Source organism: Mustela lutreola, chromosome 10, assembly GCF_030435805.1.
Source record: "Mustela lutreola isolate mMusLut2 chromosome 10, mMusLut2.pri, whole genome shotgun sequence".
Taxonomy (NCBI): Eukaryota; Metazoa; Chordata; class Mammalia; order Carnivora; family Mustelidae; genus Mustela; species Mustela lutreola.
Window position 1 is genome coordinate 43,074,576 of NC_081299.1, and position 23,659 is coordinate 43,098,234.

The 23,659-nt window shown below is 39.0% G+C and overlaps 1 protein-coding gene across 2 annotated transcripts in view; it reads right to left on the reverse strand.

The window, feature by feature from the left end:
- NDC1 (NDC1 transmembrane nucleoporin) overlaps positions 1-23,659 on the reverse strand; it is a 44,904-nt gene that overhangs the window by 520 nt on the left and 20,725 nt on the right. For both annotated transcript variants that reach the window (XM_059136742.1, XM_059136743.1), the window contains exons 10-17: positions 23,499-23,580; positions 21,084-21,239; positions 18,056-18,301; positions 17,840-17,955; positions 15,507-15,557; positions 13,720-13,783; positions 12,822-12,922; positions 2,453-2,613 (exon numbers count right to left, since the gene is read on the reverse strand). In XM_059136742.1, coding sequence (XP_058992725.1) covers positions 2,453-2,613; positions 12,822-12,922; positions 13,720-13,783; positions 15,507-15,557; positions 17,840-17,955; positions 18,056-18,301; positions 21,084-21,239; positions 23,499-23,580 — 977 coding nt within the window. The remainder of the gene's footprint in view (positions 1-2,452; positions 2,614-12,821; positions 12,923-13,719; positions 13,784-15,506; positions 15,558-17,839; positions 17,956-18,055; positions 18,302-21,083; positions 21,240-23,498; positions 23,581-23,659) is intronic.

Sequence of the window (23,659 nt, forward strand, 5' to 3'; positions counted from 1 at the left end):
CTACCTTCTAAAAGACCAAAGCAAATTAAGACTGACAAGGGAAAGCATCGATTTGAACCTGCTCTGCTGTGGAACCTGCTGTGCAGAGTTCCAGGCCTGGCAGCAGATTTTCTGGATTTTATTATTTTATTTAAACCAGATTCCAACATTATCTTTGAGTTGTGGAGTATTTGAATTGCCTTTAATATAAAATCCTTTAAACTAAAATGTTTGGTTAAAACACAATGGACTCCACTAATCGTTTTCAAAGGTAACAGCTTGGTGGTTTAGATTTAGTTCTCCCTTTGAACGTAGTCGTGTCTCAGATGGGGAAATGGAGTTCTCTCCCCACACTCGCCCCCACTAACGTACACTACCTTGATGAAATTAGAGCAAATATATCCCAAAACTAGTATATAACTTCCTTCTAAACTTTTGGGCAAAAACCGAATACAGTCAAAGATTCTCGTTTTCTGGCTGTTGAAGACGTATTATTAAATGATAAAATTCCAGATTACAGAGAGTCACCACTTTTAAAAGTGCCCCAAGAAAGTCTTATTATAGTAATTTCACTACAAATCATCCCCAATTGCCTTACAAATACACATCTCTGCTAGATTCAACCTTGCAGCTGCCTCCCATTGAACCATTTCAAGTACTTTACTGTGTGGACTGGTGAAGCGGGATTACACACCTCTTCCACAGGAGGGTCAACAGAGGTAAATAGACCTTTTGTGAAAAAGCCAGAGGTCAAGGAGATAACACCGCCTAGTAGTATAGTACAGACACCAGTGGACAGGCTCTGGGGTCAGAAGGATTTTAGTCTGAATTCTGATTCTGCATAATCATTGGGAAGTTAAACCATTTGGTAACTTGACCACAACCACAGATAGTTAATGACGTAACTAGACATAAATCAAAATGTTTTAACTCCACATCTTTTTTTCCCACCATACTGTACTGTCCCAGACGTACAAAATAGTCTCTGTTGACCTCATCAAATTTAAAACATGGCTCTTCCATGTTTTAGAGAAAAGAAACAAAGGCAGAATTTCATCCTCCTAATTTTTTTTTTATCAGTCATTTATCCCCCTTTTGTATCTAAAACTCTCTGCGCCCCCTCTCCCTGTTCAGTACACATATTCCAGGTTCCACAGCCATCCAGCATCCCCCACCTGACATCTTAGAGGCAGTCCTGGGCACAGGAAGGAAAAGAGGTGTTTTAAGAGTAGGAAGATCGGATTTCAGGTTCCCGTTCTAACACCAACTAGATGGGGCTATTAGGCAAGTCCTTCATCTTCTTGAGCCTCAGTCTCTGCACCTGTGTGGTTATGATAACCTCTATACTTCAAAGACTCTTTAAGGAAATGAAACGAACATGGATAAAGTGCTCAGCTGTATTGTCCAGAACAGTGCTGTCGCAATAAACTTCCTGTAATGACAAAAATGTTCTAGACCTGAGCCGTCTAGTACGGCAGCCACAAGCCATATGTAGTTATGGAGGACTTAAAATATGGCCAGTGTGACTGACCCACTGACTTTTTAGTTAATTTAAATTTAAACTGCCATATGCAGCTATCATATTGGAGAACACAGATCTAGAAGACACTCAATAAAATTTTGTCTGTTTTTAAACAAGTGAATAAACCTTTCAGGGCTCTTTACATTCCCACACAGAACCAAGTGTTCCATAAAAACCTACTATTTCTGCTGTGTATTACAGAAGTAAAAGGAAATATCCTGCTGTTTCTAAAATCAGGCAGTTTGAGGAAGCTCTGAACTATTTATTGATAGTTCTGCATACAGGAAAAGCAATCTCTTGTGTCTTCTAAAGTTCATTTATAATTGTGATAAACACAGTTAATAAACTTGTATCCCTTATCCTGCCTACCTAGATTGTTTCATGAGAAGAAAGGAGTAAACATCAATGAAACTAAATATAAACAGGTCTGGCATTTGTGGTTTTCTCTCCGGTTCCGCTTCCGAAGGTGTTATGATCTGTCACTATTTTTCCAGTATGATTCACAAAGCACCAAGGACTCGTTTATGGAACACTCTGCTCACCCCAAGTCTTAACTAGCTAACCAAGATGTAATATCAGAAGTATTTTTAATGTGCTTTTCTGTAAAGGTACTCCATTTTTTGCCTTTTTTCTCTCATAAGGGTGTTTTGGTAATTTAAAAAAATTATATAATTCATAATTATATAGAATATAATGAAATTACATTTACTGCTTTTATTAACTTTCTATATCCTCTTTTTTGTCTGTATGAAAGAAGGCCCCAAAGCTTGTATGACAGGCCCAATTTTAAAATATAAATAGTACTAAATCAAAACTGTTAATTCCCAGTAGGAATCATGAAAGCCCCAAAAGAACATGTTCAACATGTGAGCCTTTATAATTCTCGTATCTATTTCTCAAGGGAACTCCCGAAAGTGGATTCTTATCATGGATTAAAACAGGTAAACTTACTTCAGATGTTCACCAAATGTAGTAGTTATTCGATAGATGGCAGTTTTTAGTGATGCTCTAAATGCAAATCTTAATGTTTTATAAGAAGTGTCCACAAGACTTCCGGAAATCCGAGGCGGTTTACTGGAAGCGTGAGGAAGCTTGAAGTACTTGTCCACTGCCTAGATCAAAAAAGAAAGAAAGAAAGAAAATAGTTCAGAATATCAAGGAAGCCATTAGTCCAAAGGATTAAGGAGATTTTATTTAAAATAGATGGACAGAGATACACACATCATACAACATTTATTCTGGATCACAAACAGAAGTTGGGGGGGGGGCAAAAAAGAACAGTCTGAGATACAACACAATGGAGGTTCAGCCCCAACAGCAGTTTGCAGAGAAAAGTCCAGACCCATCCTCTAAAAAGGAGCTATACTCCAATGGCCTTGAAAAAGCAAAGCTGGGAAGTGAAACACAGATATCCTACTCCGCTTATGGTGTGGGACCACTAAGAATACTTCTATTATAGATCTCAGTAAAAAGAGAGACAAGACCAAAACTATACGTAAATCAAGTTATTTACTAAACTAGCTTATTTTCCTTTTCATTTCTAGATGATAAAGCATCTATGAGCAAGAACAGGTGGGGAGGGCGCCTGGGTGGCTCAGTGGGTTAAGCTGCTGCCTTCAGCTCAGGTCATGATCTCAGTGTCCTGGGATCGAGTCCCGCATCGGGCTCTCTGCTCAGCAGGGAGCCTGCTTCCATCTCTCTCTCTCTCTCTCTCTCTCTCTCTACCTGCCTCTCCATCTACTTGTGATCTCTCTCTATCAAATAAATAAATAAAATCTTAAAAAAAAAAAAAAAGAACAGGTGGGGAGAACTAACTTTATTTGTCCTTGATAAAGAGATTTAAGTATATCTTTTAAAGGTCCAAGGTAAACAATATAATTTCTATATAACTACATTTAAAAAAGGGAAAACTGAAGAAACAAAAGTTTAAGTGGATTAATCTAGTATAGCAAGATCATTTCTACAGGGAGAAGAAATAATAGTAAAAGCCTATTCTTTATACTTATGGATATAATCACCAAAAGAACTAAAAACATTTAAAATGATTTCTGCCATCAAGTTTTTTTTGTTTGTTTGTGTTTGCTTGTTTTTAAACTCATTTGACAAAGAAAGAGACACAGCAAGAGGGAACAGAAGCAGGGGGAGTGAGAGAGGGAGAAGTAGGCTTCCCACCGAGCAGGGAGTCCGATGCAGGGCTCGATCCCAGGACCCTGTGATCATGACTTGAGCTGAAGGCAGACCCTAATGACTGAGCCACCCAGACACTCCTGCCATCAAGTTTTTAATTTCAAGAACACTTTTGTGTCATCTGAGTGATCCTGTTTATTTTAGCATCCTAGTTTTAAGGATGCAACATCTTCTATTTCTGAGGATTTTGATGATTTTTGTTGTTTTGGTTTTTTGATTTTGGTTCTTTCTTCCCTTCCTTTGCTTCTTTGGTCTCTATCTTCTGCGTTAGAGATTCTACTAAGAAATCTAGTGATCCCTGGCTTGAGACTGAGGGTGGGACCTCTTAAAAAAGCTGACCCAAGCCTGAGTACACAGAGATTACCGACAACGGGCTTCACAACAGGTGATCTGCATGGGGGTTTTTTTAGGGTGGGTGCCCAGCTCAGTCAACTTTTTCTTCTTGGATTAGTCAGAGTTCCCAGAGAAGAGTTTTCCAGTACACTGTCTGGAGGGCCTGTGCCCTGTGCTTTTCAAACAAGACCCACAACTGTGTCTCTGTTGTTATCTACTCACAACGCTGCCAGCCCAGAGCCCCCAGTGTTCTACCCTCTCTGAAGGATAAACCTCAACTGCTGGAGGGAGAAGCACCAGTAGCAGAGAACCTAGGGATCTAACCGATTTTCAAACAGCTCTGAGCTATCCTTATTCTGGTACCTGTCCCTTCACCCTCGGTTCCAGAGGCACTTGGTGCCTGTCCCACTACTGATTTCAGATTTGCCTCTGAGATCTGTTAAGTTAGTTATCTCAACCATCTGCTCTCCAGCTTTGAAGACTCTGTTGCTGTTGTCTCCTCTCCTGTTTATGGATTTATGTCTTTTTAAAAGTCCTTTTACTGTAGTTTAGCAGAGCTTTGCGGGGAAGGAACAAGATTTAATGTGTGTGTTCAGTTTGCAATGACAAGTTCAAGTCCAATTATTTATTCTTTCAGTAGTAACTTATAAGAGTATTTCCCAAGACTGGGACATATTTGAGATCATTTTAGACAGTATGGGAGGTGGTATTCAGTGACACACTTAAGCAACATTAGATAACACTGAATCATAATGGATAAAGTTACTTCCTTTTCAATTTTTCTTGTAAACTTTCTGGCAAACCCTCATCAGACAAGGAAAAATAGTCATCATCATTTACCACCTGGGTCCAATAGATCATTTTTATAATTTAAGGTTATCTTATAAAAAATTTACCAGAAGAATGATATCATCAAAATGCAATATTTTAAAAAACTTTTGACAGGGGTGCCTGAGTGGCTCAGTGGGTTAAAGCCTCTGCCTTCGGCTCAGGTCATGATCCCAGGGTCCTGGGATTGAGCCCTGCATTGGGCTCTCTTCTCATCAGGGAGCCTGCTTCCCCCTCTCTCTGCCTGCCTCTCTACCTACTTGTCACCTCTGTCTGTCAAATAAATAAATAAAATCTTTTTTAAAAATTTAAATAAAAAATAAATAAAAACTTTTGACAGCTCATAATTTTGTTGAAGAAAGACTAGCCATTTTCCTTGTACCATAACCGGAAAACTTTTCATCCTTAGGTTTATAAAGAAAAATTCAATGACCAATCCAGTGAGTTTTTTCATTTCAATATCATTTATTTCCTTCCAATTACCTTTGTATACACCTTTGTATACCTTTAGCACTTATCCACTTATAAACCATATAAAGTAAATTTTGGTGTAACATATCACAAAAAATGAAACAATACTATCACATGTACTTTCGACCAAGTGGGATGATTCACAGGTTCTTATTATAAAATATTGTCAGACAAGTCTTTCCTCTTGAATGACTTATTGGATGGGAATATTTCCTTTTTCTCCTAAAAAATACATTGTTCTGTCATTTATACTGGAGTTTGAGGAAATATACCTAGAATATTATCATCTGAAGATTCATAGTCTGAAATTCCTCTTACATGATCACCATTAAAATCTAGAGCAGTGCTATACAGTATAGTAGCCACTGAGATACATGTAGCTACTAAGCACTTGAAATGTGGCAGCTCTCAACTGAGATATGCTTTTAAGTGAAAAATACATATCAGACCTTGAAGACTTAGGTGTTAAAAAATATGTAGAGATTATCTCATTAGTAATTGTGTATTGATTACATGATAAATTAAAATACTGTAGATTTACTGAATTAAATAAAATATATCATTAAAATTAACCTCATCTGTATTTTTTTTTAAAGATTTTATTTACTTATTTGAGAGAGAGAGAGAGAGGGAACAGAAGCAAGGGGAGTGGGAAAGGGAGAAGCAGGCTTCCCGCTGAGCAGGGAGCCCCATGCGGAGCTCGATCCCAGGACTCTGGGATCATGACCTGAGCTGAAGGCAGACGCCTAACAACTAAGACACCCAGATGCCCTCATCTGTATTTTTTTTAATGTAACTCCTAGAAAAATTTAAAGTTACACAAATGTATTGTATTATATTTTGATTTGACAGGGCTGTCTAGAGTTCTATTTGCATTGTTCTGATTTACCTAAATAATTACTGAACATACTGGCAATTGTCTTCCCATTACCAGTGTGAACAAAAGATTTTAAGATTCTGAATTAGCAACCATATTCAATGAAAGCTTAAAATTAAAAAAAAAAACTATAAAAATGTGTATCTAGGCCTTTTCTTGAAAGATGACGTAATACTATGTGATTTCATCATTCTCCTGTTTTCTCGTTGGTCTTTTTACCACAGTTGGAAATAACTGATGAGTAATGATGAAATAATTTCCTAGGATGATCAAAGAGTAAACTGTCTCAAGATACTGGAAATGGAAAATCACTAAGATTCCAAAATTTACATCTTAGATTTTAAAAGGGTCCTAAGGGTAAATGCAAAAGAATGAATTTTATTGAGTTGTTTCTTCTCTTTGTTCAAAAGACCTCTAAGAATAAAAGTCACAAGATATCAGCTCCTACAAATAGTTAGAACAGCTCAAACAAGAAATGCAAAAAAAATGAGTAAGGAACAACAGACCCTAAGGATACAGAGTTAAATGAGGAAGAAAAAGTCTGAGTCTGGAGCTGGTATGTCCACAACGCATCTTTCATCCTCCTTAATCTCCTTTTATGACAAAGGATAAACAGGTTTCAGGTTCAGGGACTTCAGCAAACAGCGGTATCAACTAGCTAGAGCTTTCACTTACTGTCTTTTCTCACTTTGTCTTATCCTTAATAATGAAATCCAAAAAAGTCCTGAAAACAAAAACTTCTGTACTGTTTTGGTGGCAAAAGCTGACCTGACCTCATCGAGCAGTAAAGCCTGACCTGAGCTGACACGGGCTGTTTAGTCTTTATTTCACTTAATTTCACTTACTATGAATACTCAGATATTTCACTGGTGAAAATATTAATGTATCTAATTAAAGGGACTCTACCCCAGATTCCAGTAGGAGTATTATGTAATATATAGTATATATACAATGTTATATTCTTAAAATTTTTAAAATCTGAATTTTGAAATATTTCCTAGGGTATGAGATAAGGAACAGTACACCTATATTCTATTTGTAGCAACTCAAGTTAGTTGTCCTTTTACAAAAGTGATATAAAATTTCCTTTTAAATAAATTTAAGTTAAAAATGAACGACTTAAGGGGCACCTGGGTGGCTCAGTTGGTTAAGCCACTGCCTTCAGCTCAAGGTCATGATCCCAGGGTCCTGGGATCGAGTCCCACATCGGGCTCCTTACTTAGCAGTGAGCCTGCTTCTTTCTCTGCCTCTGCCTACTATTCTGCCTGCTTGTGCGTGCGCTCGTTCTCTCTCTCTCTCTCTCTGACAAATAAATAAATAAATGAAATCTTAAAAAAAAAAAAAAAAAAAGACTTGGGGCACCTGGGTGGCTCAGTGGGTTAAAGCCTCTGCCTTCAGCTCAGGTCATGATCTCAGGGTCTTGGGATCGAGCCCCACATCAGGCTCTCTGCTTAGCAGGGAATCTGCTTCCTCCTCTCTCTCTGCCTGCCTCTCTGCGTACTTGTCATCTCTGTCTGTCAAATAAAAAATAAAATCTTAAAAAAAAAAAAAGACTTAAAGTACTAAGAAAATAATAGTTCAGGTGGCATATGACTAAAATTATAATAATATATGGTTAGTAAACAGCTACAGCAAAAACTATGAAAGTCTTAAATGAATAACTTAAATCTAAGAAACACCAGTTTGTAATACTTAATGATGTGCCCCATGGTCAGAACTGAAGTACTCAATTAGCTGTCAGTTTAAACAAGTATCTCTGAGCACTCATTTTATGCGCCACACATGGTTCCTGGCCTGAGGACTCAGATCACATCACTGGGATCTCAAATACCTAGTTAAGGATTACCCCAAATAATTAAAAGGGTAAGTGGTGAGTACAGTATATTACTGAACAATACACTCCTCAGGAAAAGTTAAAAATTCCAAGAAGGCCTTACCTTAGCCCTTACAGAAGCCTAAAAAAGGGCTATCCTATGAAAATGGGCACTTTGGGCCCATTTGGATTTATATGCAGTACTAAATATGCAAAAGCCAAATGAAGATAAAACCGCAGTTGCTATCCTTTGAGTATTTATCTGTCAGTGTCATTAACAAATGTCCACTGTACAGAGCTTTCAAATTTCCTGGTCTCAAGGATCCTACTTATAACCCAGTTAAAACAACGGCTTATTCCACTAAAGCCAGAATCCCAAACAATTGGCAAGGATAACAGCTTTGTAATGGAATTTCCTTAATGGGAATCATGACTGCAGAGCAGAGTTTCTCAATCTCAGTACTACTGACATTTTGGACTGGGTGATTCTCTGTTGTGGCAGCTGCTCTGCACATTACAGGCCATTTAGCAGCATCCATGGTCTCCACACAACAGATGCCAGTAGCCCTCCCTTTCTCTGTGCCCATCACAATGTCTCCAGACGTTGCCCAAAGTCTCCTGGGAAGCAAAACCACCCCTGGCAAGAACCACAGCTACAAAATAATAAAAATATTAGATGACGATGCTGATAGCTACATTTACTGATTGCGGTTACTGTGTGCCAGAAACTGAGTTAACTGCTTTATGTATGTAATTTCATTTAAATAGTAAAATAATTTGCTAACAAAGCCATCATGCGAACATCACAACCATTCCATTTAATGAGATGTTTTTATAATATTAGCATCTGCTATGTATTGCATACCTCTCTTAGGTTCTCTGATCATCCTGCATTTCTGTACATTGTGGTACTTAGTACATTGTAGTTAATTATTCCTTTTTGTCAATAATCTGTTTTATACTCTGTAAGCTCCTAAAGGGCAGGAACCAGGTCTGTCTTTTTCTATTCTGTATCTTAGCACATGGTAACCATTAGATAATTGCCAGGCAGCTGATAAGTTGGCCAGACACCACTCCAGGCTTTTTACAGATATTATCTCTAACCTTCATAATAACCCTGCAAGGTGCTACATTTTAAAGTTGAAGACACAAAAGGGTGCCTGGGTGGCTCAGTGGGTTAAAGCCTCTGCCTTCAGGTCAGGTCATGCTCCCAGGGTCCTGGGATCGAGCCCAACATCGGGCTCTCTGCTCAGCGGGGAGCCTGCTTCCCTTTCTCTCTGTCTGCCTCTCTGCCTGCTTATGATCTCTGTCTGTCAAATAAATAAATAAAATCTTTAAAGATGAAGACACTGATCTAAAAGATATTTCATAAGTTACCCTAGGTTACTAAGAAAGTACTGGAGGCTGGACTTGAACTGGGCAGCTGCTCGACACTGTCTCTCTTGGAATGCTTGCTTACAGTATTTTTTTTACTTAAATTTAAATTTGTTCACTAACATACAGTGCAATATTGGTTTCCGGAGTAGATGTTAGTGGTTCATTGCTTACATTCAACACCCAGTGCTCAAGTTTGCTTACAGTACTGACTGTAATACTTTTTTTAAATCTTGAAAGACCTTTTCTCCTGTACACTATAAGAACAGTGTTGTACAACATGGTAATAATAACAAAGTAATAAAACCTTATATTTGCTGGCACTTAATATGGGACAGGTACCTTGGGTGCTTTACAGAGATGATCTCATTCAGAATTCACATCCCTGTTGTCAGGGATGAGGTAAGTACTGTTATCACTCCCTCCAATTTTCAAATACAAATGCTGACATTTAGAGATTCCTGTATTTATTGGTTATATAACATACTCCCTCCCCCCCCATTTTATAATTTCTGAGTTGGAGCTGTATCTTCTAATTAATTATATCCTGGACTCAATGAAATATGATAAACATTTTTCCAAGGTTGCAGAGCTAGGGAATAGTAGGAACCAGGATGTAGACACAAGTAGAACTGACTGTAGCTCTATCTCTGGTCCTTCTGACACACTGCCATTCCATCTTAGGAAAGGAGGTTAAGAAATGCATACCTCTCCAAGCCCTCACAGAGGCAAAGGACTTGGGGTCTGAAAGCCTAGTTTTGTTTTTTTTAAAGATTTATTTATTTGACAGATAGAAATCACAAGGAGGCAGAGAGGCAGGCAGAGAGAGAGAGGAGGAAGCAAGCTCCCTGCTGAGCAGAGAGCCCCATGTGGGACTCGATCCCAGGACCCTGAGATCATGACCTGAGCCGAAGGCAGCGGCTTAACCCACTGAGCCACCCAGGCGCCCTGAAAGCCTAGTTTTCAAATCTGCCTCTACCATTTACTGAGCATGATCCTGGATAAGGCATATCAATAGATATAGACTTTTTGAGACAGACACAATCCTATAGTACGTTAGGTAGAGCAGCACACGAATCTAGCAGAACAAAGAATGAACTATGACATATAAGAGAAGATTGGTCAAGGGTCTCGGAGCCTTCAAACCCAAGGTTCTCCACTGCTAATGCCCTGCGAACAGCTCAGGGTCAAATCCTAGCTCTGCCATCTACGAGACTTGTATGTGAGACCTGAAGTATGTCACCATGCTCCCAAGCTTCCCTCATCTGTAAAACAGGCCTAAATATCTCCGTCCTACTTCCTTTACAAGACAGTTATGAGGATAAAACAAAAACAAAAACAAAAAAACAACCAAGAATGGTATGAGTGAAATCATATAGCATTTGTCTTCCTCTGAATGTCATTTAGCATAATACTCTCTAGATCTATCCATGTTGTTCCAAATGACAAGATCTCATTCTTTTTTATAGCTGAGTGATATTCCTGTGTGTGGGTGTGAATGTGTGTTTGTGTCCCCACATCTTCTTTAACCATTCATCTATGGACAGAAACTTAGGTTGCTTCCGTATTTTGGCTGTTGTAAATAATACAATATACATAGGGGTGCATATACCTTTTCAAATTAGTGTTTTCATTTTCTTTGAGTGAATACCCAGTAGTGGAATTACTGCATCATATGGTCATTCTATTTTTAATGTTTTGAGGTACCTCCATACTGTTTTCCAGAGTGGCCGCACCAGTTTGTATTCCCATCAGTGCACAAGGGCTTCTTTTTTTCCAAATTCTCGCTAACACTTGTTACTTCTTGTGCTTGTCATTTTAGCCATTTGGACAAGAGTGAGGTCAGATTTGAGAAACAAAACAAACAAGGGGTGCCCGGATGGCTTAGTTAAGCATCTGCCTTCAGCTCATGTCCTGGGATCAAGCCTGGAGTCAGGCTCCCAACTCTGGGCAGAGTCTGTTTCTTCCTGTCCCTCTGCCCCTCCCACTGCTCTCTTTTCTCTCTCTCTCTCTCTCTAATAAATAAATAAGATCTTAAAAAAAAAAAAAAAGAATAAAACAAAGAAAAAAGAGACAAACAAAAAACCCCAACAGACTCTTAGCTATGGAGAACAAACTGGTGGTTGCCAGAGGGAGGCTGGTGAGGGAATTGGTGAAACAGATGAAGGGAATTAAGAGTACACATATTATATGAGCAATGAGCAATGTATAGAACTCTTGGATCATTATATTATAAACCTTAAACTAATAACACTGTATGTTAATTATACTTGAATTTAAAAAGTTTAATAAAATTTAAAAAATAAAAAATCCCAGAAGTTTGGTATTTAGAGAATTTAAAATTAAATCTTCCTAATTTAAAAAATAAAATAAAATAAAATATAAGAAGAAATCAGTCCATAGACTATAAACTACTATTATTATTTTATTATAAACTACACTGGCAGCATGATGAAAAACAAACTCTGCTATGAATGTCAAAGATACACCCAAAGCCTGGGAACCCGACAGTGTGGTTAGGCAAGGCGATTGTTAGGTGGTGTGCAAAATACTAGGAAATTCTTTCATTACAGAAAGGTAGCTGGGTAAGAGTATGAATAATAAAACTATTCACGTGTTCCCACATGTCTTAAAAAGGTACATGAGAAAGTGAGCACAGAAAGAATTCAAAGGGGGAAAAACACAAATCACTGGCTTTGATGGGTAAAACTTTCTAAGAGGTAAAATAAATTGAGAGTTGAAGAAAGGAATAGCAAAACATGTTTTCTTTTCAGGCTTCCCAAGACCCAGAGATGCACCAACTGCCCTCCTTTCAACCTACTTCAACACCACTGCCCCAGAAAAATAGTGTGCAGCCCAGCTCCCACCTCAAGATGCTTCCGGCACACAGTGTTCCTATTTCTCATCTGACTTACAGCTACAGTGATGAGGCACCCAACATGAAGTCAGGAAAGGCAGCCTGTTCAAAGGCAAGAAACAGGTTTTCTCTGTTTTTAGATCTAGGACTAAAAGGATCTACCACTTTAAAACTGTGCACCTAGTCTGGCAGCAGGGATCCACCAGGCTCAGCTCTATCCTTTTGAGCCTCTGGCCAATAGGTAACATTTATCTGCATAGATAACTACAGGTCACTTTTAGTAGCTGTAAGTTGTGTAAGGAACCAAATTTATATCACTGAACAGAATCCTAATATCCTAAATAATCTTATTAATACCAGAGGGTTAGTAACTTCCTTTTTCTATTCTATAAAATTATTATTAACAAAGGAATTAGTTTCTCTTCCTGGTCTCTCTTAGATTGTTGATTTCCCAAGGGTGAGAACAGTACCATATTTAACTTCTAACATATGCTTTGTAAACATGAGCTATAAGAAACAAACCAGAAAACCTAGGAAGGAGAGAAAGACACAACCTCTCCCAAACCCAAATACTGCTTACCTCTTGCAGCGTCAACAAGGTATTAAGAATAGCTGGTAGTGTAGTCTGGACAACTCCAAATCTGTCTTCGGTAAATGATGCTGCTACTAAGTGAGACAGACCTCAAGAGGAAAAGAAAAAAAAAATTTAAAGGAAATCCAAATTAGGCACATCTATTTGCATCAGCTGAGAAACTATTAATATCCTGAATATGTGAAGAGCTTAAAATATTGGATGGGAGGGGAGTACAATAGAAAAATGGGCAAAAGACTGGAACAGGCACTGGAGAGGTGCTCAACTATATGGGGTCAGGAATAAGATGACAGTCTGCATTCTAGCACGAAAAAAAGCTTTTAAATAATATTGTGTTTGGTAGTGATGAGTGGTAGAAAGAAAACAAAGCAGAATAAGGGAAAAGAGTGACAGCTGTGAGGACACTTTTCACAGGGGGTCAGGAAAGGGCTCTCTGAGGAAGTATCATTTTAAGCACTCAGAAGGCAGGATCTAGGAGATGGAAAAAAAAAACTCACTTCTTTAACAACTAAATTTTTATATTCAAGCTAAGTTAAATATGTTCAAATGTTAAAAATGTTATGTCAATATAAGTTGACAGTTGAAAACATTCTATTAATTGCAGTTTTTTGAAGTAGAAAAAGACAAGCAAGAATCCCAGGCTCAGTTTCTCTGCTTGTTAACAAGGATAATTTCTGCCCAAATTAAAGTATATTTAAATATCTAAGGAAATTGATCCATATAAAACAAAGACATAAAAATTGTATCTAAAAATTCAAAGACTGAGGTCAAGATCCAGACCTGACTTTTCATGGATATACTTCAGTAAATTTTTTTTTGGAGATGCTTCAGTATTTAACTGATAATTAAAATCAGAGTTGTACTGTAGTTCACTGTGATTGCTTACCTTCTAATGCCCAAATATGCATTTGGGCATCTGAAAAAACAGCCTGAATAGAGGCCTCTGGGTGCTACAAATACAACAGAAACATTTAAGTTCAGCTGGGCATTAACTCTGTTATTTCATCTAATCAACTAGGGAGCCTATAACAATAAAAAATTCTCAGCAGCCTCTTAAGAATTAAAATCTGAAATTCTTATATAATAGGATTTAACTGCAATAAAGCATTCTGCCACCAACTTATTGTGTGACCCTTGCCCAATCTCTAAATCTGTCTCAGTTTCTCATTTAAAATAAGAGTTACACACACTCAACTCACCTCAGATTAGTATACAGATCACCTCAGAGAATGGCTACAATGCTTTTTTTTTAAATCCCAGAACTGCCTAAATACATATTACCTCTCTTAATTGTCTACCCTCAGCCCCACTCAAAAGAAACACCATCCAACCTTCTTTAAGATAGCAAGGTCAAGAGTAGGGAGCACTAATTGGTCCATTTAAACAAATGCTGATTTTGTGATGCACCCAACGAAGCCTATTAAGTACATCGGCATGTTACATTTCTCAACACCAAACAGCAGCGTGTACAGCTCCTTATCATAAAATAGATCCACTTGCAAAACTAGAATCAAAGGCAGCCATTCACTTCCACGGAAAAAGCAGATCTTGTTCAGCATCTGCTCTGCCACTTATTGGCTCCGTGCCCTTAGACTAGTTACTTGACCTTTCTGAGCCTCAGGTTTCTTTATCTGTAAAATGAGGACAGAGAGATATCTCAGAGGAATGCTGTTAGAATTAAATGAGGGAACTTAAGAGGAAACAACACAGTGTACATAAGACACAAGGATGAGTCCTCTTCCTATCCTCTGAAGTAAAACTTCGGACAACCCCTCTTCCTCTTGGTGGAAGACAAGACCCCTTCCTCAGGGGGGTGATGGTTGTCCCAAAGCTCTAATGGAGAGCCTAAGGTAGATTCTTTTTGGTAAACATCATTGCTAGGTGGGTAGATCTCCTCTGCCACCAAAGTGAGAAAACAGTTTCAAGCCCTTGAAATGATTCTTTGTTCTGTGTACCTTTATTCTGTCAGAGTCACTCTTAGATCTCTCTCCCCACAGAGTAAAAATTAATGATGCATGCCAGTGCCCTTGGAGTACAGTATTAGCTAATACTGTAATATCTTCAGAACGAAAGAAGCCAGACTAAAGTAACTAAAACAAAACAAAAATTCTTTCCCCTACATATGGGCAAAGGTTTTGCTCATCAAAGGATTAACATACAACAGCTGTAGTGAGTGAAAAAGGAAGGATTCTTTAGCTTCTGCCATTCAGTTACTCTCCTGTGACAGCTGGAGCAGCTGACACACAAGATGGAATGTCATTTAGTTTGTGGCCTGAATTACAACTTTTTATCCCACACAAGCTTAACATCTGCAACTTAATCCAGTCATCTCTCTTCTGAACACCAAACTGGCCACAAAGATTGTAGCAAGACAATGAGCCATGAGGGACCGCCACGGATTTGACCATTTTGCAGGAAGGGGTTGCCCACCCCCACAAAGCTGCCTGCAACCAGGAGACTCAGAAGTCCAAAAGAGTCAAGCCACAGGAAGTCCCTGGGATGAGCTGGGGGTCTAGGGCAGCTCTTACTCACACAGAGGTACAGTGAAGCACTCTGCAAAGCTGTCTGGCTTGCTAGGATTGAGCTCAATATTTAGAAGTCAAATCCAGTCTGGTACTTCCTTTCTTCTCTCATTTCCTCTCCCCCCCCTAACACTGAACTATATATTCTTACCTTACTGAAAAAATACATTATCAGCACCCGTTTTGATAAGAAATTCTTAACCTGAGTTGGAGAAAAGGAAGAATGAACACATTTAAAGTTTTCAGTTCTATTCAAATATAATGTTAACACATTCCAATGTACTTGCTGACACTAAATTAAATGAAACGCTTCACATCTTACAGAGAAAGGACAGTATTTGCAGTAAACCATATAAGTAAATACCTTTTGTACGTAAGTTGGATAACCAAGATGGATCGTCTAACCTAAACTGACTTTCCATGTACACATGCTAACCCCCAAATTAGAGTTCTATGATAAAAGGAATTCAAAGTGGTTCCAGGGGTATTTTCTTACTCACTTCTTGACAACTGTCTTGACCTTTAGCCTCTTAATACCAAAAAAGTGCGTGTTTCCCTTACCAAAAAAATAAATAAATAAAATAAAGAATCTTAAGATAGGAAATGGTTTTCTACTAGTTGACATTTACATGGAAAACAATTTTCTTAGTATTAAACTGAAAGCTACATAACCCAATTGACTTGAAAGTGAATTCATGATATGGCAGGATTTGATATGTAAGGCAAATGGGATCCCGAAGTCTGTGAAATGCCCGCAGTGCCTCTATTAATCAATCATTCCATCAGCAAAGATGTTGTCATTCCTCCCATCTTAAAACATAAAACCCTTCCTTGACCCCTCAACTCCCTCCAGCTATTAATTACCCCTTTTCTTTGCACCCCTAATAGCAAAACTCCTTGAAAAATCCAGCTTTCCTTGTGGCCGGATTCCTCCCCCAATCTCTCCTGGCCCCATCCAATACGCATTAGTCCCATCTGCTCCACCCAGAAGCTCATCAAGGACTCAATGACCTCCACATTCCACCCCCCCCCCCCACACACAGATCAGTTCATCCTAGAGCGGCTCTCAGGCTACCCATCAGCAACACGTGGCACCACTCACTTCTCTTCAGTTTTCTTCCCACCTCCACAGTCACTTGGTCCCCTCTGCCATTCCTCCTTACCACCCAGACCTGGAATCGCTAGAGGATCCCATTCTTGCTTCTTTCTTCTTCTGTAACAATCCCAAAGAATTTTCATGGAGTCTCATGGCTTTAAATACTGCCTGTATGCTGATGACTTCCAAATTACCATTTCTAACCCAAAACTTTTCCCTATGCTCTAGATATATGTCTCAGTTCTTAGTATTTTCAATTGGTTGTCTAATAAGTATCTCAAAAGAACATAAACCGATCTCATCATTTCCCTACCTCACCTCTATCAAATCTCCTCTTCCAGAATAATCAGCTAATTGCAACTATACTATATCAGAATATACTCAGGCCAAAAATCCGAAAATCAACATTAACTCTTTTACATCACAACCAGACCATAAGCAAATCCTATTAGGCCTGCTTTCAAAATATACCCAGACCTTGATTACATCTTGCAGTCCCCACCACAACCATCGATACCATCATCTCCCATTAGATTACCTCAACAGCTTTACAACTGTCTCTCTGCTTCTATTCCTGCCCTCCGAGAATCTTACCTCAACACGACAGCTAAAGCAGCATTTTCAAAATGTAAGGTTACATCACATCATTCTCATGAACAAAACCATCCTGTGCCTTTCCGTCCCACTCAGAGAAAATGTGAGTCTTCAAAACAACTAATGCGCCTGATAAACTCTGGGTGCTGCTACCTCTCTGACTTCCCCAACACCTACTGGTGTCCACACTATCCCTCACCCAAGCCCACTCCCACCTAAGACCTTTGCATTTTGCTGCTCTCCGCCTTCCGTTCAGGTCTCTAATCAGGTGTCACCCAAGCAACAAGACCTCTCGTAACTGCTCTATTCTTCTGTACAGCACTTAAGACATCAAATTTCTTCCCTTTTAAAACACATATTGTTCATAATTTGAATATAACGTATTGGGATCCATCTTATAATCAATAGCATAACATGATTTAACTGGAAACTTTTTCCTAATGGTACCCAAAGTAAGTCTTACCGTTAGTAGAATTTTTTAATACTGAAAGATACAGTTTAATACATTTGCTTCTTCATCTATTTCCCTTCACTGGAATGTAAACAAATAGTCAGGGGCTTTAGTTCAGTATTTTCCCAGTGCCTAAAACCACACTCTGCATATATAAAGAACTCAGCAAATATTTCTTAGATGAAAGAATTCACAGAGCAAAGGCATCGCATTAGGTGAAGTCATATGAAGTTGCAACTTATATAGCTCCAAACCAGTCAAATACCAGCAACTTCATATGAGTCAATCCTGGATGCTCTCAATGATACATGCGAATATAAATCCTACAACTCTATCACCCTACCTGCTCACGTTTATTCTGAATCCATGAATAAATCATACTGGGCTGTCTCGCTGTCTTACCCTCAGCACTAACAGAGGTACATGGAGAAGGATTAGAAAATTCAGTCATTTGCTGATCTAAAGAAAACAAAAAATAAAACAAAAAACCAAGAAGGTGAAAACTCGGGTTATAAGTCTCTGTAACTACATTTCAAATTCTAGAAAACAGTCCCCTTACCAGAAGCAGAAGTCCACAATCTTGGCCCTCTTCTTATGAGCTGAGAACTCTGAGGGGACCCATAGCAGGTATTTACATCAAAAATTCCAGCCATCCGATTCACTACACTAGAGCCAAACGGGCTTCCAAGGGGACTGGCAACATCAGGCGTAGACAATTTGGAGGAAAACAGTGACATCTTAACTAATGGTGGCACTGAAGGCCGAGGCATCTGGCTGGATTTTGGGGTCTGAAAAGTAGCTTCTTCTGTAAAAGAACAGATCCAGTGCTTAAGAGGCAGCCCGAACAAACTGCACCCACCTCGGGTTTTGGTTTCATGCATTTACCCAAGGCTCAGGAGCAGGTTTCCTTTGGGTTTACATCCTCAACATCCAGCTTTCACTGCTGCAGCTCAGTGACCGCTCGTGGAGCACTCTGCACCCCCTTCTGTTAGATTGGTGCAGCCCCACTTGTTTTCTCCCCGCAGAGAATATCTTCAGCTTCAAGGACAGTTTCTCTAAATCTAAGCTGTGTTGAATGAACTTACCAATTTATATTTCACTTTCAAACGGCAACTTCAATTACCGCACTGGAATATGCCCAGTGCTACCCCAAGTTCCTACTGCAGCTGTCATGTGACTAAAGCAAACCTGTACTGTGAAAGTGTACTGATACAGGGTGCACACTTATCCATTTTCTACAGCATTTTTTTGAGTTAACAAAAGTCACACCAGAGATGAATTTGCCCAGAATCATCTACAAATATGATCTGTAAACACCTTGCTCAACAATTATCTTATAACCACCAATTTATAGATTCTGTTGTATAAAAACAAAGGAATATTTTTCCAGCCACTTCAGTACAAGGCACAAAGACAAATAAATTACACTAGTATTCTATCTTCTTAATAACACTGCCATAAGGAGTGCCTGGGTGGCTCAGTGGGTTGAGCATCTCAGTGGGTTGAGCATCGGCTCAGGTCATGATCCCAGGGTCCTGGGATCCAGCCCACGTTGGGCTCCCTGCTTATTGGGGAGCCTCCTTCTCCCTCTCCTTCTGCCCCTCCCCCTGCTTGTGCTCATGCTCATACTCTCTCTCTCTAATAAATAAATAAAATCTATATACATACATATCTATATATGTATGTATATATACATATATGTATATATAAAACCGTCATAAAACATCAAATATTTAAAGTGCTAAACTTTGGAAATATTTGAAGAATCAATTTAAAAATTAAGACGGGGGCACCTGGGTGGGTCAGTGGGTCAAAGCCTCTGCCTTCCGCTCAGGTTATGATCTCAGGGTCCTGGGATCGAGCCCCACATCGGGCTCTCTGCTCAGCGGGGAGCCTGCTTCCTCCTCTCTCTCTGCCTGCCTCTCTGCCTACTTGTGATCTTTGTCAAGTAAATAAATAAATAAAATCTTTTGAAAAAATTAAGACAGAAGTTTTTACATTTTACAAAATTAGAAACAAATTTTGACTGAGCAATGGAACGTGACAGCAACTTAAAGTAACGCACAATTCCTGTTTGATCAGACCCCTGACTCTCCCCACTAACCCAGGGTTACAATGATTTAACATGCTAATGTGATATAACTAGCCTATTTAAAATTCACTAATGGCATCCTATCCCTACAAAATACAAACTCCTACCTGGACACACAAGGCCGCCTTCTATTATCTACCATTATCTTACCTATTCAGACTCCTTTTTGACAGACAACTTTTTAGCAGTTACACTGTCTTCTCATTATTTATGTGCCTCCCACCAGAAGTCAGTTCTAAGAGTGTTTTTTCATCTTTGAATCTCTTGCTTCTAGCACATTGCTTGGTATATAGTAAGCATTCAATAAAATTTGTTGAAAAAAAGAAATGGTAATCCGAATGTTGAGAACAGAGACACTCTACAATCTTTTACAATCTGACATTCATGGTCTTACTTAAATCATTTTTCATTTGTAATCTTTTGTTTTTGGTCAATGGCCCCTCCAGAGTAATGATGCTTGCTATGACCCACACAGGGATTTTTTTTTTTTTAAGATTATTTATTTATTTATTTGACAGACAGAGATCACAAGTAGGTAGAGAGGCAGGCAGAGAGAGAGAGAGGAGGAAGCAGGCTCCCCGCTGAGCAGAGAGCCCGATGAGGGACTCAATCCCAGGACCTTGGGACCATGACCTGAGCCAAAGGCAGTGGCTTTAACCGACTGAGACACCCAGGTGCCCCCATACAGGGATTTTTTTAAGTATCAAGATCAATTGCCAATATTTAAAAAGTGGAAAATTTTACCCACAGTATTTTTAGCTTTCAGGCTTCACCTAATGGCAGGGAGGGGGGATGCGGCACAGAACACCAGGTCCAAATTCCCACAGGGGAACAGTGGACCGAAGCTTACCCCTTCCCCGTTGGGTGAAGCCAGGGCTCTCAAGTTTACCACATTCCTCACCCAGCCAGTTTTGCTCATTTTCATTCAAGGCCTGCCTCCAAAAGGCATGTGGACGTTAAGACCGTTCATCAGTCTAACATTCCTAGGTTTCTTCTACTTAAGGAATTTGGTCAAATAGCCTCTGTCCCTCCACCGTGCTTCTCAGCTTCCATCTTTCAAATATCCTATGAAGCTATCTTAAAACAATGAATGTGATGGCCCCATGGCGAGATTGCTCAGTCACTGCAGGTGCTCTCCTCTGGGCATTGTCCAACAACTACCTGTCTCAGGGATACTGCGAAAAGGACAGCAACCCAGTATGACATATAATGCTTCACCTGGCTCTGCACTTGAGGAAGCTAAAGGCTTCTATCAAATGGGCCACAGTTTGTTAACCTTTCTAACACCACGGACACAGCAGACCTTATTTCTTCAATCTACAGTGATACCCAGGCCTTTTTCTTGGTTCAGTATAATATTCTATGTATTAGATCAATTTTCCCTAAAAATAAATCCCTCACAGTCATGTATACATATCCTGAGATTAACTACTGCCATGTATCTTAGGGAAAAAAATGTACATGCTTTGCCTTCTCACAGTAATATAGGAACTACCTGGAGAATTTGATTTCTTGGGTTCCACGGAGTAAGAGGACACCATTCTCCCATTTGTAGCAGCGGCTTCTTGGTAGAGAACCAGTTTCTGAGTCATATCGTTTAAAAGATTCAAACACTCCCTTGAAATGGCTGTCCAGTTGTGGGGATGTCCACCTAGGAGGTCCAAATACCAGCTTTTAAAATATACATAATCTTATAGTCACCTTCTCAAAGTGAGGAGAAAATTCAATAAGAAACGCTACATGACAGGGGCACCTGGGTGGCTTAGTTGTTTGGGTATCTGCCTTCGGCTCAGGTTATAATCTTGGGGTCCTGGGATGGAGCCCTGGGTCAGGCTCCCTGCTCAGTGGGAGTCTGCTTCTCTGAACTCTGCCTCTCCCCCCTCCACTCATGTGCAAGTGCGCTCTCTAATAAATAAATAAAATCTTTAAAAAAAAAATGCTATGACACTTTGCATCAGGGCCCACTTTACTTGGCTAAGCTACTATTTATACTCCTGTCATCTAGTACACAGCAGGAGTTCAATAAATATTTGGGCAAAATAATTTTCCAAAAACTCTACAAGCAAAAGCTTGCTATTTTAGCATAAAACCAAACCAAACCAAACAAAAAACTCTAATACTGGCTGCTAAAAATAAAGCCAAACACTAGAGTATGGGTTCAGTGTAAAAGAGGATTACTTCCTTAGCACCACTGAACAGACTAAAGACTAAGACAATGAATACAAGCATGGCTAATGAGAGGCAACCCATGACCCTCAATTACCTATATAAACTGTTGTGTCTGGCTCACTATGTTTTCTTACATTTTCATTAATAATAGCCCCTATTTGTTATTATATCTGTAGGTATAACACAGGTAATAATCATACTTGATAACATGATAACAATCATACTTTACACTTAGAGAATTTACATTCTTTATTATTTAGTAAACTACTGCAATCCAAAATCTTGTAAAAATTCCCTTCCTTCTCATTATCTTTTCATTTTCTAAGACCTTATCACCTATAGCTACCATGTAAAAATCAACCAACTAATCAATCTTTTTATGTTAAGAATAGCTGAGGAGTCCACTGAAAACTGGTTTCCCCAGCCTGGGTCACAAATAATGCTCCTCCCCTCACTTAGATCCCTCCCTAAACACTGTCCCCATTTACAGCTCAAGAGGAACACAACTTAACCTGCATGCAAACAAAGTACTCCATCAATAAGTTTCAAAAGGTTTTGTACTGCTCTTAACTCAGGACCACTAAAGAACTATGTAATGCTTGAGTTAAATTTTAATAATACGCCCTAGAATGTAAGTTCTCTGGCAGAGAACATGTCACCCTACTACAGTTTACTGGAGTAACTGGTGAAAATATTTAATGCATAGAGCATTCCCTGGTGAACCTAAGTTTGACAGAAAAGACTTGGTTAATTTTCCACAGCATCAGCTCTGGATGTTTCATGCTACTAAAAAGAGAGTGGCTCAATCATTTATACTTTCATGTAACTGAATTTCATTTCCATGTAACACTTAACTATAGAGGTTTCTTTTAGAATGTGGGAATTGGCAAGTATAGTCAAATAATGAAAAGCTGATTACAGAGATGAAAAGCTACCTAGGTTCCCTATTCTCCATTGGTGACTGGGCTGAGATGCTTGCCATCCAGGAACAAGGGAGAGCACTGGCATAGTTGTAACAAGGAGTTTGTAACAAGTAAAAATGGAGAAGTCTTTCAGAGTTGCCAAGAGCATCCTTGGGTCACTATCAAATCTAGTACTCTTTTACTTTTTTTTAAAGGGAGGCAAAGTACATTGGGGAAGGTATGTGCTATGGTGAGTGCTGTGAAGTGTGTAAACCTGGTGATTCACAGACCTGTACCACTGGGGCTAATAATACATTATATGTTAATAAAAAATATATAAATAAAAATAAAAAAATAAAGGGAGGCAAGGTAGCATGGCAGAAGGAGGGAGCTCTGTACTTGGGAGTCAAAGGACAAAATTTCTTACTCTAGGACATTAACTTTATGTAAGACACTTAATCTCTCTGAGACTTAGATCCCCCATCTAGGGATTAGACCACCTGATTTTCAAGACCCTTTGTAGCATTAAAACTTTGAGGATTCTTAAACTGTACTCTTCTGCCCTAAAATTGTCAACCTACCTCATAATTTTTTCAGGTTAAGGGAATGAGGCTGCTGAGGAAGATAACATATAAGAGTTTAAAAATACTTTTCTGGAAATATAACTTCTACCCATCGCAGTGGTGGTTAGAATCTTACTTACATAAGATTTAAATCAATACTTCACTTAATGGACTCACAGCTGTGGGATATTGTATTAAACACATCTCTCTCACCAAAAACTTTAAGTGGAACACTTTCTGCACACACATGCCTGCGTCTGTTACTTTTAGCAATACCTGGCTGGCTAAGGCTAAAAACTTCTTGTCTTCGTGAAGGAGAATACTGAGAAAGCAACATCAGGTCCTGCAATGCCAAATACTAAAAAGAAAAAAAAATACACATTACTTAATTTTTTTAACTTCTACATAAAAATCTTATTTATGAATTGGGCTCAGCA